Consider the following 18,906-nt stretch of genomic DNA (forward strand, 5'->3'; position numbering starts at 1 on the left):
CCAGTAAGTATCTAGTCAGAGGATGAGCAGGAATGATAGGATTATTCCTGGTCTATCAATCATGTGTCAAAGAAAAAGACATTTCACTGACCACTAATGCAGAATTAGGTGTGCCATGAAGACAGAGAGTTCTAGCACTAGATGCAAGCTCTCCCCCACCCAAGACATGATGCCTTGAACATATGGCCCAGCTGTTGCTTCTGTAACTATTATGTCTTTTTTTTCCTGCCTTTAGTGGAGGCTTCCACTAAATAGAGTAGGCATCATGAAGACAAAATGAACTGGGCTTCAACCTTGTGAGGATGAAGGGACCAAGGACCTAGATGTCATAGAGAAGAATCTGCCCCCAGTTTGGGGAGATGTTTTGTATTTCTTTATATCTTCTCAACAAATACCCCCTTTATAAAAGTAAATTGATTTTAATTGAATAAATGATGTTGGGACACTAATCGCTGTGGCTATTGATGATTATAACAGAAATACCAATTATATGTGTGATTAATATGGGGGGCAGGCAGGGAGCACCAGTATAGGGCATTAAGCCAAAAGCATTGCAAGAACCTTGGTGGAGACAAGGACCCCCAAACTACACCCTGTTCCCAGAGTGACATCTAATCTCTGGATTCAGGATCTGGGGTCATGAATGCATTTAAAAAGTATACCTTGAGATGCCCATGAATTGGGGAATAGCTAAATAAGATGTGCCATATGAATGTAGTGGAATATTATTGTGCTATAAGAAATGATGAGCAGGCAGATTGCAGAGAAGCCTGGAAGGACTTCCATGAACTGATGCTGAGTGAGATGAGAAGAACCAGGAAAACATTGTACACAGTATCAACAACATTGTGATGATCAGCTGTGATAGACTTAACTCTTCTCAGCAATACAATGGTCCAAGATAATTCCAAAGGACTCATGATGGAAAATACTATCCATGTCCAGAAATAAAAGAACTATGGAATCTAGATGCAAATTGAACCATACTGATTCTACTTTTTTGTTTTTATTTTTTTGAGGTTTTTCCCTTTTCTTCTGATTCTTCTTTCACAACATGACTAATGTAGAAATATGTTTAATGTGATTGTCCATATATAACCTTTATCAGATTGCTTGCTGTCTTGGGGAGGGAAGAGAGGGAGGGAGAAAAATTTTGAAGTAGAGATCTTATAAAAACCAATATTGAAAAATATCTCCATATGTAACTAGAAAATAATAAAATACTTTTATGATTTTTTTGATTTTTTTATTTGAGGCCATTGGGGTTAAGTGATTTGCCCAGGATCACACAGCTAGTAAGTGTCAGTGTCTGAGGCCAGATTTGAACTCAGGTCCTCCTGACTCCAGGACTGGTACTCTATCCACTGTGCCACCTAGCTGCCCCTAAAATACTTTTATGATTAAAAAGAAGTGTACCTCATACCAAAGCTACATATGTCCAGAGGATAAGAAAGGGACTTTCTTTAAAACAAGTCTACCATCCCTTGCAAGGGTCAAGTCAATGGTCTGCTTAAGAAATTTGTAAGATTTATTAAAAAGTCATACAATGAGGTATTTATCTTACCTTTCCTCATCTGAAATGAGGAAGTATCTAAAGGTTGGGTATTCTCCTTTCAGAGGAGAAGGAAATAAATCTCTACAAATCAACATTTTTAAAGAGCTTTTCAGAAAAGCAAGGATTTTTCTTGAGTATTTTTATATTATTTTTAAATTATCATTCTTTTTCCTTTAAGTATGTAAATTGTAATGCCTTGACACAATTTTTAAGTTTGATTAGTATCATATTCTGAAGCTATTATCTCCAAAAAAATGACCAAACTGCATGTGTGTATGCATATTTAAGTCTGTGTGTGTGTATGTGACAATTTGGTGATTTTATGTACACACATATATTCTATCCACACACACACACACACACACACACACACACACACACAGAATCCCTTTCTGAATATGAAAAGGGCTATCAGCACAGTCCTATGAAGATGACTGAATTTAGAGTGTCATACCAGCAATGCTCCCTTCTAATTCACATCTATGAACCTATGAAACTGCCTGGGTTTCTGTTTCCTCATCTGTAAATGAGGATGTTGAAATAGATAATCTCTACAATCCTTTCCATCCCTCCATCTCTGATTCTATGACTACTTATAATACCAATAGATCTGTGGCTAAACTGGAGCACTTGGGAATTGTCCTGTTTGAAGCACCTAAGTCCCTGAATCCTATCCATTTCCAGTGATTTTTTTTTACATGTACTGTATGTATTTCTAGAACCCCCTACAACAAAATTCTTCCACAGATCCTAAATACCCACCACCAATTAACACCATGGAAATCTCTCATTTTCCAAAGATGATCAAGTATACTCTTCTCTATGACTTAGTCAATATTAACTGGCCCATTTAAGTCTCTTACTTGTCGCAGCTATCTGGTTTGTTCTCAGCAGGACCCACTGCTGTGTCCATGAATGTTGCAACGTTGGAAAATCCCGCAGGTAACTCATCCCATTCATCAAACTTGATACCACTGCCCAAGGAGTAGGTGCCTTCCTCACACTTACTGCAAACCTGGTTCTTCATTTCTAGGTATTCACCAGAAGCACAGGAGAATGCTGAAAAGAACCATTTACAATCAATTAGTCATGAGGGTAATCAGGCACAAAGACAGTAACAGTAGGCTGCCATTTAAAATACAATACTGTTAACCAAGAGCTCCACTGGGAAAACCATGAACATAATTATTCAATTATTCATGCTCTGCTATACAACAGAGAACATCCAACCTACCTATTTTCCCCACCTACATACAAGCACTAAGACCAAGCTCTCCAATTGTCCTGATCTATATCTAGAGGAAATCAACATATGCACTGTGAAAAACATTCAGCCTTTTATTGCAAAATATTTAGCTCTGGTACAGCATTATTATTCATTCATTCAACAAATATTTATCAAGATGTTGTGTGGAAAGAACTCTGTTAGGTTGTGGTATTATTCACCCTAAGATCTGGGAAAAGTCTGTCTGAAACATTTTTAAAATAAGAATAAATTAAGTCCCTAAAACTGCCTTCTAAAAAAGGAAGCACTCCCCACAGAGGAGGATAGATTAGGCCCTAACTCAAAAACCATTCTCCTAATGAAAAGCAGAAGATGTTTCACCATAAATCAAAGAGAAACAAATATTACATTATCAGGTAGTCAATACAATCTAATCATTCATAGACCAAAAAGCACTATACTCATCTGTGATGGTGGTGCTGCCACTACAAATTTACTTGTTTGGTTGGTTGGTATTTTGTGGGGCAATGGGGGTTAAGTGACTTGCCCAGGATCACACAGCTAGTAAGTGTCAAGTATCTGAGGCCACATTTGAACTCAGGTCCTCCAGAATCCAGGGCCAGTGCTTTATCCACTTCCCCACCTAGCTGCCCTTCAAATTGACTTTTATGATCAACTTTATAACATCAATAAAAATGATCAGATAAATAAACAAAAAGGTAATAAGACCATGATAAAATTATACATAAAATCACCACATTATAAGACTGTTTATTTTAACAAAGTAGAATTTTTAAAAATTAATGGTAATTTGGTTTTTTACCTTCCAACTCCATAGGCATTTTCATCATTATTGGTTTTAGTTTCTTTCTTTATGCAGTAGTAGTCAATGTGCATGCTATCTGGAGGCTGATTTCACTTTTCGTCATGTCATAGAAGTCTTTCCCTATTTCCTTCTGTTCTCGATAATCATTGATAGTATCTAGCACTTAGCAAAGTGTCTGGCACTGTAGTAGGCATTTATTATGCTTGCTGATGACAACCTGATAATTTCTTGGTATTCTAATACTTATCTAATTGGTAGACACCGATAGTTCCTTTTCTTTGCTTTGCTATTAAAAATAAACTACAGGGGCAGCTAGGTGGCGCAGTGGATAGAGCACCGCCCTTGGAGTCAGGAGGACCTGAGTTCAAATCCGGCCTCAGACACTTAACACGTACTAGCTGTGTGACCCTGGGCAAATCACTTAACCCCAATTGCCTCACTTAAAAAATAAATAAATAAAATAAACTACAAAAATTACTGTACATAATAGTATTGTTTTCCTTTTCATGCCACCTTTACAATAAAGTCTTACCAACAGAACCATTAGGTCAAAGGATATGATCAGTTTTGTAACCCTTAATCTCTGCTTGTGTTATTCTTCACAAAAGTTTGCACCAGTCTCAAATCCCACCAATAATGTACAATAAGACCTTTTCCTACTAAACTTCAACACCATGAGTAAACTGCCTTCTTACACTGGAACTGCCTTCAGTGCCTGAGCTTCCTCACCCTGAAACATCTCAGCCATGCTGACTACCTCCTTACACTGTTAGGTCCTTTCTAGAACCTCCATTTCGAGGCTGGGCCCAAGCCAGCCATGTTCCATTCCCCTCTCACTTTGCATCCAACACTAGAGGCTTGTTTACCAAGCTTCTCAAAAGAACAGGCTTTTCAGTTCTGTTTTATGTGCTTTCTTCCCCTATTGGAATGGAAGTTCCCCAAGGGCAGTGACTGACTTTCTTTTTGCTTTCATCTGTATTACTATAAAGTTTATTCTAGTGCCTGGCATACAGTTAGCACTTAATAAATTCTTTTTGTCTTGTCTCGCTTCTTTCACTACCAGTCATACTTCTCTGGATGTATACAAGCCCCTTTTCCTTTGAAAAACCTCTAAATGGACAAAGAACTTCCAAAGCTCAACAATGAGTATCAAAAGTCATAGCTTCACAAAACTAGGGGAAAATCAGTAACAATCGGATTTTGGTTTTTACTTTAAACTGCAGTTTATGTGTAGGATAATATCTTATAGAGAATAAGGTGGTTTTTCTCCATGATTATTAATGACGTTTTTGCCTTGTTCAAGGAGGAAGAGAACAAACTTGTGATTTCGTGGTTACAGGGAATTCCTCTTCCTGGAGGGCATCAAGCATCCCTTCCCTCTGGGGGTCAGCTCGCTTCCTGTGGATCCTCCACCAAGGCAGACTGGCAACTTCTTGGCAGCTTGTCATTTTGAAGAGCTGCCTGAGGCACTTAGAAATCAAATAACTTGCCCAAGGTCACACTCAAAATCGGCCTCAGAAGTAGCATTTAAACAGAAGTCTTCTTGACTCTAAAGTTTTATACATGCTACTATTCTACTCACTTATATCTATAGAGTTTAGCAATTCGACAGTATTATTCTATCCCCAAACTATACAGGGGAAAAGCTGAAGCCTAGGATGCACAATAAACGTATAAAGCAAATGTCTTTCCCCCAGGGTGCCAACATCCAGTACAGAAGGGACATGAAGGCATCCTTCATCCTCTGGTGGCCTATACTGTAAATGCATTATAACTGCTCCCTGGGCTACACTGCCCCCACCCAAGCTCTCACTCAAGGAATCCATGGTTCCTTTCTTATGAGGCCCATCTTCACTCTCCTCCTTATTCCCAATGTGGAGGCAGCAGTAAAGGTAGAATCATTCACTGCTCCAGCACATATTGTAGAGATGGTGGCCAAGCAAAGATGTATCAGTCAAGGAAGCCATAGGAATATCGAAAGGAGGCACAGACAAAGCCAATGTAAGTGCCCCTTCCAGAAGAAATGGCAACACTGGTTTGATTATGGTTTTCAAAGTAAGAGGATGAAAAGAAAAGGGGGGGGCAGAGTACATGTAAAACAATAAAGCAGAGGCAGAGGGGGAAAAGATGGCCAGGGTGGATAGATAACTGAACAAAAAGTATGAGCTATAACCAGTTAGATCCAGGAAGTTTATACTCTCAGTCATCAATCAGGATATCTTGCAGAGTGGATGGCAAGAAGATGGCAAGATGGCCTAAGTGGAAAGCTAGATGGGGTGCCAGGTATAATCTTTGGAATTTAATCATATCCATATATGTGCTAACTGGAAGACTAGCCTGAGTCAGTTTGGCTGGTATTAAACAAATGCACTTGCAAGAGGAAGAATTCTTTTGCAAAGAATACAGACTTTTTAAGGAGCTGTAAATATATAAATTTGTGACTGCTAATGTTCAATAAAAAATCCCATAGCATGTGTGTGTGTGTGTGTGTGTGTGTGTGTGTGTACTGGAGGACAAAAGGAAAGGAACAAGTGTCTACTATGTGCCAAACACTGTACTAAGCACTTTACAAATATTAAGCATTTTATTCTAAAGTTCTTTAGACAAATTTCAACTCAAGTAATTCTAATTTGTACCTTGCCCCTTAATAAAGGCAATTAACATCAGATGAATTCATTACTGTATAATTCATATTATTCTTTATTTCCTGTCCTGAACTATTGGGTAGTACTAACATGATTCAATAAATAGCAAACAAAACCCACCCTGAGAACTCTTCACTGTAGTGGTACCCACCAGGTAATCGGAAAGAACAAAACCAGATGCTCAGAGAGAAAAATGCTTCATGAAAAATACACTTTTTTGTATATAATGGGCTTGTCTAGAGTAGTCAGACTATTTCCTGACTGTGAATTCCACAGACAAGGTGTTAATTCTTTGTCCTGAGTCTTCATTGCCCCACTGATTGTTGTGTGAGCTGCACAAATTTAGAGACATCTCCATTCCAAATGTTCAAAGGGATGATGTGTGTCTGACCTGTGGTGGAGCCTTCTGAGCTCATAATGGTCTCATCAGCCACAAATGTACTTTGACCCTGACAATCATAATGTCATTTTGGTTCTCTTCGAGTACAAAGAACAATGCTGATTTACTTTCAGCAGCAGTAGTAGGGAGGGTCAATGAATTGATAGAGTTCACACACGTAAGCTGGCCCTTTGGATTAGCCTTTTGAAAAAGGAGCCAGGGACTCACTTGGAAGTAGGCATGGACAGAAAGAAGACAGAAGTCACAGAGACAAAGCAGATCATCAGAGAGGAGAGGTTCTCCTAAGGGAGAGTACATCAAAAAGCTCCAGAAAATTCTTTTGGAGGAAGAGAACAAAGGGCAAGCGACAGACACACGCACACATATACAGAAGAAATAAAGTAGGTACAAAGACCTGGAGAGAGCTCCACAAACTGTATCATTTGCATGACCCCCAAATGGAAGAACATCAACACAACAGAGAACCATGTGCATGGAAGAGCAATCCCAACCTGTCCCTTTGCTAGCACCACGAGTTGTGTCTGTATAGCTTCAGAGAAAAGGGAGGGAGGGTTGTTAGCTGCCTTCTGGAAAGGGGAGGAGACCCCTTTATTTAAAATCTGTTTTAAATTAAACAAGTTCTGCGTCTAATAATTTGTTACCTTGAATTCTTACAGGGAAGATAAAGTGAGAAGAGTTAAACTCTGATATTTCCAGGGTTGGTCCCAGATAAGGAAATAAACCACCAAAATTACTCATGGTAAATCCCATTCACTGGGTCAGGGACTAGGGTTTAATGGAACACGGGTTATATGTTTACTTCATTTTCATTCATACAGTACAGTTTTTGTAACATACATGGGGGAGCATAAGAGGGAGCTTACCATGAGGAAAATATTTTTGCTGATAAGTTGGTTTAAGGCACTAGCCCATAAATCTCAAAGTGAAAAACTTTCATTTACTTGATTTTTCAAATATTTGCTCAAATAGTTTAGTAATAGTCCGAGTTAGGTTCTAGTATTATTAAAGAACAAAATTTTTTGTATTATAAATATTTTTTCCACTCTTGTCTTGTCTTCCAGGGACTAGGGTCCTTGGAATCAGCTCCAGAACCACATGCCAAGAGACGTCTATGACACAACATAGTTTAATGGCACATAGTTTATTGAATGACCTGCATCCCATAATGACTTAAGCACAATAAACAGTCTTCTTCTCTCTACAAGCACTGAGTTATACTTTTTAATTCCCTGTGTTATACTATGATACAATGTCATGATTTTACTTCCTTTGAATTCCTTTAGTGGTCTGTTGTTATTATTTTTTTTTACATTTTCAGTTCCTGTAGTTGCATAACAACTGAGGTGATTTTCACAGTAGTTTTTTAACAATAAATTTCAATTTCTTTGAAGCCTTTTTGATCTCACACCGATTTACCAGTAACTGTGCTTTGTTTACCCCATTGACAAGAGTACAATCATGTGAAAAACTGACAACTGTTAAAAAAAAAAACTGTAGGCTCCTCTCTCATGTATTATTGGTAAAAAATTGAATATGACTTCCACTCTATAACCTGAACAGATCTGAACTTAGCATAGTCCCTTAGGAGTATATTCAAGAGCTTGATGGGAATAAACCAGACTTCAGAAATTATTGTACAGTGAATATCCTATTTTGAAACACACAAAATAGACTATCCACAAACAGAAACAAGTGGTGTCCTATACAGTGTATGGGGCCCAAGAATATGTCCCCAAAAGATACAACCCCAAGTGCTGCTTTTCCAAAGACTAATACAGCTGACAGAAATATGTGATTACTGAATGCACACTTCTCACCAACACCATCACTGTTTGGACATCTTAATTTCACCAACAGAATTAATGATTTGGTGGGGGATGTTTTTTACATTGCAATGCTACCCATCTTAACACAGAAAGTGCCTAGATGGCATTACACGACCACCTTATACCTGTAGCTCACAATAAAGCTCTCTGATAATGACTCTTGAGTGATTCAAATGCAATGTCTGTTTGGATGACAAAGCTGTAGAAGAGATTCTTCTTAAGGTGTGGATTGGACTAGACAGCCCCTAAGGTTTCCTGAAACTCTGAGAAAGATAATTAATTCTAAGATATATAATGGTCATTGCCTTCTAGTGTTGCTCTCCATATTCTATTACTTTAAGTAAGATTAAAACATCCTAGTAATGACCATGTGGTGTGGTAGATAAAAAGTAAGAAAGATCCTGGACACCTGGATAAGTCACAAATTCACAGAGACATAGACAATGCTCTACCATTCTACCTAGCAAAACAGTTGCTAATTTCTGTGCATAGAAGTTTCCTCCCTCAAGAATTCTCTATACCAACATCACCACAAGTACAGAACAAAAAAAAAGTGGTTGAAGAACATGCATTTAAGTAAACATTTCATAGGTTGCAGTACCCAATCCCAAGAAGCATGAAATTATTTGGTGATGACAAAATTAATACTAAATGGACACTAACAAATGTATACCTGTTCATTTCTAACTCAGAAGTACCAAATGGTCTTTTCATTGTCTTTTATTACAGCATGAAAATCTTATCATTATTTTATGCCTTTCCCTTTCTGGTGATGGCATAATGTTTTATGTCTGGGATATATAGGTCAGAGATCATTAGCCATCTCACCACTAGGAAGGGACAGCCTCATAGTTATCCTTAAAGATAACATAAGCATGACTGATGGTGCTTTACTACCTTTTGAGATAAACATCTATAACTGCCTGGAATTATTCAGTGCACAAGCAAGATAGAACAGACCTGCAACTGTTTAGACTATTAATCACCAAAAACTTCCCATCATCAATGCAAAGCACAGATGTGGTTAGCATCCCTTAAAAAAAAAAGGTATAAAAATCCAAACACTGCTTCACCTTTATTCAAATAAAGATTCGTCCTGTGCTAATTAAAAATATAACTAGCTGAAAGGCTGTCAGATTATTGTTAAAGTACAGGTTCCAAATTAATGAAGGAAAAGAGGGAAAAGGTTTCCAAAGGGAATTCAACACCATCTTGAAGACACAGCAGGCTTCAGATCTTCGTGTACAACTGCTGGTGACAGCAACCATGGAATACTACTTTTAATTGGGATAGTATGTGTTCAGTCCCTTATGGTATGACAGGCTTTGGGGGGGGAGGGGGGGAGGGAATTCTCTCTTAACAGAAGAGAAAGCAATCTTCCATTCTCGGCAGAAGGAGCACACAACACCACATTCAAATGATTCGGCTTCCTTGCTGACATTCTATGCAAGCCATCAAGCTCATTCTCCTTTGGCTTAGGAGGATTCTTTTCTTTTATTCTTTTATCGGACAGATTATACCACCTGCTGCTGCATGAAGTTACTTTGTCAGAACCTGTAAAGCAACAACTGAAGCTAAATCTACTACCAGCTGCTTGCCTCGTTTAATCTGAGGAAGAAAGTGATTAATTGCAGAGTGAACACCTTTCAACATGCTAACAGCTGTAGACATTGTCTTATTACTGTCAATAAAAAGCAGAAGCAGACCTGGCAGGTGACAGAGACAACTGGGCCCCCATCTAATGGAGGTACCAGGAGATGAGAGAAACATCAAGAAGAATGCAACATCTACACTTTAGTGAAAAATAGAGCACAGAGCAAAGATAGCTACACTTGGAGTCAAGAGATGGGTTTAACTTCTGCCTCTGTTATTAACAGCTGTATGACCTTGGACATATGACTGTATTCCTCTGGATCTACTCATTTATAAAATAAATGGATTAGCCTAGAGCAAAGCTCTTAAACTTTGGGTCTTGACCTCACGTGGGGTCAGGTAACAATGTGGGGGGTCACCAAAAAAATTAACAATAAAAGGTTATATATACCTATATACCCAGAGTCACATAAAAATTTCTCAAGCAAAAAGGGGTCACAATTGGAAAAAGTTTAAAAAGCCCTGGCCTAGAGCAGGGAACATAATCATAACTTTTAAAAATATGTTGATAATTGCATTTTAATATAATTGCTTTCCTTTGTAATCCTGTATGCTTTATTTCATGCATCTAAAAATACTTCTGACAAGTTTGGAAGGTAAAGAAAGGAGAGGGAAAGGTAATAAGCATTTATATAGTGCCTCCTATGTGTGAGGAACTTGCTAAACACTTGCACAAATATTGGCTCATTTAATCATAAAAAGAACCCTTTGAGGTAAGTGCTATTATTATCCTCATTTTACAGATAAGAAATGGAGACAGGGAAGCTAAAGTGACTTGCTTAGCATCCCATAGCTGTGTGGCTGAGGCTGAATTTGAACTCTGGTCTTCCTGAATCAAGACCCAGTACTCTATCCATTGTGCTACCTAGCTGCCTCGACTAGTGTTCACAGGCTTTTGCAAATGGCCAGAGGGATCCATGATGCAATTAAGATTACAGATAATGTAGGCTGGGAATTCTTAAAGTCTATTGTACTTCTGATACCCAAGACTCTTGTGGGATTCATCACAGAGAGAGGGGACACAATTTGAACTATCACAAATATTTTGTGCATGTATCCTAAGCTCCCCTCTCACTCAGGAACCATTCTCTTTAGCTTCAGATCACCTTTCCCTTAGGAAAGGCTTCCCTCCATCATGGTCTACTTTGCCTAATGCTTCTGTATCCTCTCCTTTGTCTCCTTTTGAAGGCCACTTATAGAACTTTTGAGTTAGAGGGAAACCTCTAGCTCCAAATAACCTGTCAAACCATTTCAGTCCAAAGGGATCATGCAATTAATGCGTGGCAAAGTAAAGACTATATTACAGGTCTTTTGACTCCAAAGCATTTTTCCCTACTGTCATTCCATGTGGTGAGGTAGTTTATAACAGGGTTTTACTACAGTTATGTTGACGATTATGGAAAATCCAGCCTTATTACTTGGAATGAATGGTTATCTCCAGTGCACTATTCACTGTAAATTAGCATTTTACAAGTTGGTTCTACCAAGAACAGCTCTTTGCTTAGGGGAAAGATACAAGTTAGGGATTAAAAAAAAAAGAATTTACTAAGTTTAAAGTGCCTCTGCACCTCTGAAAATTTAGACCCCCCCCAACTCCATTCTCTACAATATAATTTAAAAACTACTTTCCAAATGGTCTTCACAAAAACCCTATCAGAGAGAGCTGTATTATCATTGTATATACCACTCCACTTTAAGCCTCCCTGATCACCTCTCCTCCTCCTCCAAGTAATTACTTTCTATCTTAGACTTATAGTAGTTGGTTCTTTGCTTCTTTAATGCAATTATAATGAAACGTTTGTAACAATAACATAAATAGCTAACAATGAAAAAGCAGCCCTTTAATCTATTATCTGTTTGTTTTATCTATTAATTCATTGGATCCTCACAATAACCCTGTGAAATGCCATTATCATCATCATCATTTTTGCTATTTTATAGATGAGAAAACTGAGGCTTAAATGGTGTGCCCAGGATCACACAGCTAATAAGTGTCAGAGACAGGATTCAATGTCAGGTGTCCCTGACACCAAGTCTAGCACTCTACCCACCATGCCACTAAACTGCCTCTAATTCTGCCTGAACCCTCAGTAGGCTATAAGTTCCACTAGGGCAAAGGCTGTGTTCTATTTAAACTTTGTATCTTCCCTCATACCTGGCATAGTATTCTGCATGTTTTATGTTGGCTCAATCAACAAATGTTCATTGAATTATTATTCCTATTTTATATAAAAGTAATTGTGACAAGTCTTTAAAAAAAAAAACACTTAACTACTATCCTTTGAATAAGTTTGTTATACCAGGATGATAGAGACTTCACCTTCTCCACATTTGGGGTGGAGGGAACACACACTGATCCTTATCATATGCTCCAGGTAATCAAATGCAAATAGCAAACAGGTTGAAAGATTCCTTCTTTTTAAAAGCAAAACTGCCTCCAGAAAAAAAAAATTCAGAGCTTTTTCTCACTGGTTTCAAAAGTAAAACAAATAGCTCAGATTTAGTCTGGGGTCATAAATTTCCTAATTTGGATAAATGAAAATATACAAGCACACACATATACACACACAGGAGAGATATATATGTTATCCCCTGGTGTTTGGCATAGATTAACATATAGTGAGTCTAGGCAAAGCTACAATGAAGGTCAACGGAGAAAAAATGCACAAAGTGCTGATGAGATCACCAAATAACAGGGAAGAATCAGGCTAGGAAATCAATTTTCTCTGAGTAGTAATTACATCCTGACTCCTCAATCCTTATCATCCTTCACTTTTCCTCTGCCTTGCAAAATGTCAGTCAGCCTCCACTCTTTAAAACCCTCTCTGCCCTTGAATTGTGTAGAATCACTTTCCTACAATTCTTTCTTCATTTTTCAAAGGAACCTCTTCACCAGCCCTCCTGTTTTCTCTTATTACCTCAAAATCTGGTTTAGAGCTCCCCATTGCTCTCTCTATCTCATTCTTTCCTCATTTTCAACTTACATTCATATGGTGTTAGTGCTCATCTACCTTTCAATAAGGAGTCTCTGCCCATCAGTGCAGTCTAACACCTCTCTTTGTTTTAGCTGATGTACTTCTAAATGAAAAAGACAACAACCTCTCAAGATAATTTCCTTTGTCCCTTTATTGGGATCTGTTGCTGAGAGTTAAATGGGGCTTTGCAGTAGAATATAAAAAGCCAGACAATGCTGAAAGTCATCAGCCCATTTATTTAGCACATTTTTGCTAAGCCCAAATAGCTTAATGGGAGTCATCCTAGGGAAGAAAATGTGAAAAGGGAAGAGAGGACAAGAGGAGCAATCGAGGCAGCATTCACCAACTCACATTGGGCATCAACTGACCTCCATAAAACTAAAGCAGAGCACTCACCACCAAACCAAGGCAACACTGAATACCTCCAAAATAGGAGCAAATGGGCAGGAAAGGGATAAAGCCAATGGTTTTGGCCAGAGAATCTCAGCCGTGGCAGTCTTCAGAAAAGGCAAAAAGACTCTGCAGTGGTCTAAAAGAGGCTGTTCCCAAAACTTGGTACATCATTCCACTATATTCTGCTCTTACCAGTTCTATGGGTGGAATTCCTCAGTCAGTCATCACTCCATATATGAACAATTCTAGTCAACCCAAATCCTGAACAAGACCAGGTGTTTTTAGATGGCTGGTAGAGAGGAATGGGAGGTCTTGCTTGGGTGAATTTAATTGTTCTGATGTCACAGTCAGGAGTTACCAATCAGCAAGACTGAGTGGTAGATAGAAGTTTCTAGCTCTACAGGATTCAGAGAAGTGTAGGGGTTCCAGGCCAGAGAAAGGGTGATAAAAGAGTCTATCACCAAAAAAAAGATTACCCTCCCAAAAAGCATTGTTTTTTCTCATCTACAATTCCATTTAAATATAGAACTGTAACACAGCAAGGAAATTCAGAAATTGGATTGTTCCTCCTCTATGCAGAAAGGAATAAGTCATCAAGGTTTTCAATGGGAGAGCACTAAAATGAAGGGTCAGTTCTGGGCATAGCACAGTGTCAGGTGTGAGAGATACAAGGGAGGATAAAGTATGATCTCTGCCTTCAAAAAAAGAGAAAGAAATAAAAAATGAGCTTTCATTTTATTCTAAATGAAGAGGCAACTTGATGTAGTAGAGAAAGATTTAGCCTTAGGATAAGGAAGACAGGTAAAAGTCCCATTTCTAACCCATTCTCCTGGAAAGGTCTCTTAACCTCCCACAGTTCTAGAAAACTATCTCAAAACTATAATTTCCAGAAGAGAAGCTGAGGATGGAAGGGGGAGGCAATGGGGGTACAGGGGCATTCTTCACCAGGAGCTAAGTATACTGGTGAGATAATAGGTCTGGAACAAAAAAGAAAAACAATTTCTTTATTAAAAACAAAATAACAAATAAACAATAAATAACAAATAACAAATAATAAAATGAGATAAAAATTCAAATAAATTTTTTTTTAGTTTAAAAAAATGCTTAATGTATACCTTGATTCCTTTTTTGAATCCCTTTTTGCTCAGCACAGTTCTTGCCACATAGCAAGCACTTAACATATGCTCTCTTTCTTTATTTCTTCTTTCTTTCATTTTTCTTTCTTCCTTTCTCACCAAGTTCCCACAAAGGAAAGCTGAATGAGAGGCAGCATAGTATGATGTATTGGATTTGGAAACAGGCAGACCTTCAAATTAGAAGACCACTTCAAGTCTCCCCTCTGGTGTTTACTGGCTGTGTGAACCTGAGACAAATCATGCAACCTCTCAATGGTTCTAGCATCTCCCTGTAACGGATGGGAATGATGCCACCTGCTGGAGACTACTGTAGAAGAGTTCCGCCCATGAAGCTAAGGTCTTTGAGGGCAAGACCAGGAGTCTTTTCTTTGGCATCAGGAAGTGACGTTGGGTAGTGGGAGGAAGAAGGAAGAGAATAGTGCTCTGTCTGGTGCTCTTTCCTTGGACACTGGTGGAGAACGGAGCTAGAAATGTGCTCTCCCTTATGATAGGAATCTAGGCCTTTCTCTCTCTTTACCAAATTCTTATTCTCCATAATAAATGCTTAAAAGTCAAACTCTTGCTAAAGCTTATAATATATTGGCGGACCACTCATTAAATGTTTTAGACAGTTTAGCTAGAATTTTAGCCCTTAACCATCCTACAACTAATAGCTCCTAATTAGACCTACTGTGTGCAATCTCTACATTGGAAAGTTCCCCAAGACTAGTAAAATCACAGATTCTTGAGTACAGGTCTGATAACATACTTAAGGATCTGTGATTTCATCACTCTGAGTACTCCTTAGTTCAGACAGTAACCAACTTCCCCACCATTTCCCTGCTTTCCCTTAGTAGATGGTCTAGGAATTGTTGTAGCCTGAGAAATTTCATCACCTAGTGGCCAACTTTCTAGTAACAAACCTCTCCAAACTTAGCTAGATCTTTGAAAGGTGGCCAGACAATCCACCTCTGAGCCTGGAATCCAAACTTTTCCAACTTGTTAAGACCTGCCAGAGATTGTACCTCAATGGTATAGCCTGTGAGAACCCCAGAGTTACCGTCCATGACATGTAATAAGAGGGACTTTACTGGGAAGCCAACAACATGTGCTCAGAAAAACAACGTTGTCTATAACATCCCATTATTTTGCAGCACATCATTACAAAGGGTGACTGGATTCTGGATTTCCTCTTCTGCTCTGGCAGAAGAATTTGCACAATCAGAATGACTCTTAGGGAGGTAGAGCAGGAAGTCTTAGAGTCAATAAGAGATGAATTCAAATCAGTTCTCAGATTTGGCCCTTTGTCTCGCCTTTTTTTCCTCATATGCAAAATGGAGATAATAACAGCACCTATCTCCCAGAGTTGCTGTGAGGCTCAAATGAGATAACATGTGTATAAGATGATTCACACATTGTCTAGCACATAGTAGGTGCTATACAAATGTTAGGTAGTAGTGGTGTTAGCAATAGCAGCAGCAGCAAAAGAATGATAATCAATTAAGGCCAATAGAGACAATTCAAATTTTGGTAGGGACTGAGGTAGTGAGAAGGGTTCCTTCCAATCAAAGACTATAGTTCAGTATCTCTCTTCAGGTCAGGCCATGACTTTCCTTCCACCTTCTCCCCACACCTACTTTCAACTTCCTTTTATGCACTGGCTTTCACCTTTATAATATAAGCTCCTTCAGGGGAAGGACTGTCATTCTATTGGGAATGTGTTATGGGCCCAGGGTACCTCAGGAGTTTTCTGGGGTACATCAAAGAACCTTCTCCTTGAGAAATTAAACCAAAGGACAGACACACCTAAAGAGATAAGTGGCACCGGATCAGGACTGAGTTAGCTCTGGGACCACCTCCCTTCATTCCAGTCTCCCCCGCCCCTCAGGGAGATAAGATTAGGTGTGGCTGCTGCCTTTGTGGAGTGAGGGGGAGAGAGATAGCTTGAGAGATCCAGAGTCAACCATCACCCAACTTCCCCCAGCCACCACCAATGGGAGATGGTCCTCCCCCATAGGGAATTTTCCACAGTCTGATGATCACCCCATCGGACCACCATCAGTCCTCTATAAAAGTATCTGCCTGTCTCCAGCTCAAGGAGAAAGGTATCTCAGAGAGCCATGCCTCTGTGCCATGCCTTCTCCCTATGAGAAGTCCAAGGACTTCTGTCTTGGTTTCCTTTCCCTAGCTCCTAAATAAAACTATTATTTATCCTAATTGGATTTGTGTGCAAGAGGGTGGAATTCTTTAAAGAGGAATTCCTAAGAACCCCATCTATTTCCCCTATAACAGAATGGATTGTGAGAAACTAGGAGACACTAGCACAGGGCCACCCCAGCATGGGAGTGCCTACAGCAAAGCAGGAGCTGTACTCTGTGAGCAAATGCAGAGCTGCAGTAGCTCAAATGAAACATGAGGTGTGCAAAATTAGAGACACCTCCACTCCAAATGTTCATATAGACTCTTTGTGCCCATCCTGTGGTAGAGCCTTCTGAGCTCCTATTGGTCTGATCAGCCCCAGTGGAATACACTGGACTTTGATCCCAACATAGCGATTACATTTTGGTCCTCTTCAAGAATGAAGAACAACCACATTTGTATTCCCAGCACATAACAAAATGCTGGCACATAGTAAGTAATTTTAAAAATGCTCTGTCTCGCTAGCTAGCTACTTCTGTATCTGCTTCTTCTTTTATATATATACATATATGTATGTATATAAGCATATACATATTGATGAGTGTTAATATACACATTTGTGGATCTAGCTACATTTGCTATAAACATACACCTAATCTTAGAAGCAATAAGTAGTTATGTTACTGAGCCAAGATCACAATACCAGTATATGGGCCATAAGGGATCCTTGAATCCAGGTCTTTCTAGCTCCAAGACCAATTCTCCATCCATGATGCTATGCTGCTTATATATATAATGGGGAGAATGGAAAGACGGAAGAGGAGAGAGCATGGCGTTGTGGATTGAGAACTGGTCTTGGAGTCAGGAGCTCAGTTCAAATCTTATATCTGACACATACTGGCTATTTTTGACCCTGGGCAAGTCATAAACAATACTCCAGTGTTGTAGAAAACTGTCTCTAAGGACTATAAATGAATCTGCATTGTGAAAGGAATTTCCTCTTCTAGGAGTTACCTATGCAAATGAAATCACAGGCCCAATCTCTATTCCCCTATCCCTAAAAAACAGATGTAACCATTGAACATATATAACTACAATGGACTCTATATAATTCAGTATTTTCTAAGAGATTCTATGGCAGATTAACAGGTATAGCCTGTTATTTTTTTTTTATTTATTTTTTTTTTTTAGTGAGGCAATTGGGTTAAGCAACTTGCCCAGAGTCACACAGCTAGTAAGTGTTAAGTGTCTTAGGCCGGATTTGAACTCAGGTATTCCTGACTCCTAGGGCCGGTGCTCTAGCCCACTGCGCCACCCTAGCTGTCCCCAGCCTGTTATTATTAATAGAAATATAAAAGTAAAAAACAAAAATATAAATACAAAGAGATGAAATAAAAGTAAAAACTCTATTTGTGTCTATTAGCTAACCCAAAATTATGCAAGTGACCTTGATTTTCTATCTAGAAAATAAATGAATTCCATACTTCACAAAGTGTAATCCTAATGAGCACTGGAAAAGAAATACTTACAGTTCCCCTACCTACATAACTGAAATTACCTTCCAGATGCATGGGTTGCTGAATAAGGAATTCAAATACAAGTAATAACAATCCTGTAAATCAAAATGACACAAACCAAAATCTGAAGTCACAAATAAACCTCAACGATTTTACCGGACTACATATTTAAAATGGAATGAGCCAAAAGAGAGTTGGAAATTAGATGCAAGCCATTTATTATTCATTGGATACTGAAGTGTGTGTATAATTATGATCATTCCTTTTTAATGAGAAAAGGTAGAAGGGAATATATACAGGCTAAATTCTCTATATCCTAGACCTCAAAGAAAGAAGCCAAAAGTGATTTCCCTCAGAAAAAAAGGAATTCCAGTATAGAAACTCCCTTCACTGGCAGAGGTCAGTAGTCTGTTTCTAACTTACAGTATTTGAGAGTTGCCTGGATGTGATAAGTTAAGTGACTTGCCTTTGTTCACATACCTGTGTCTGTGAGAGGTAGGCCTTGGACCCAAGTCTTCCTGACTTCAAGGCCACCCTGTTCCACTGGCCTTCTTATGCCAGAGGCCCCTGCAGGCTCCTCCTCCTCTGATTTGTAGGTTCCTCTCCAGATGTTCCATTTGAAAAGTACACATGTGAG

The 18,906-nt window shown here is 38.8% G+C and overlaps 1 protein-coding gene across 1 annotated transcript in view; it reads right to left on the reverse strand.

The window, feature by feature from the left end:
- ELAPOR2 (endosome-lysosome associated apoptosis and autophagy regulator family member 2) overlaps positions 1-18,906 on the reverse strand; it is a 206,617-nt gene that overhangs the window by 87,909 nt on the left and 99,802 nt on the right. Inside the window, 1 exon segment of the mRNA XM_043968893.1 lies at positions 2,419-2,614. Coding sequence (XP_043824828.1) covers positions 2,419-2,614 — 196 coding nt within the window.

Source organism: Dromiciops gliroides, chromosome 5, assembly GCF_019393635.1.
Source record: "Dromiciops gliroides isolate mDroGli1 chromosome 5, mDroGli1.pri, whole genome shotgun sequence".
Lineage (NCBI taxonomy): Eukaryota > Metazoa > Chordata > Mammalia > Microbiotheria > Microbiotheriidae > Dromiciops > Dromiciops gliroides.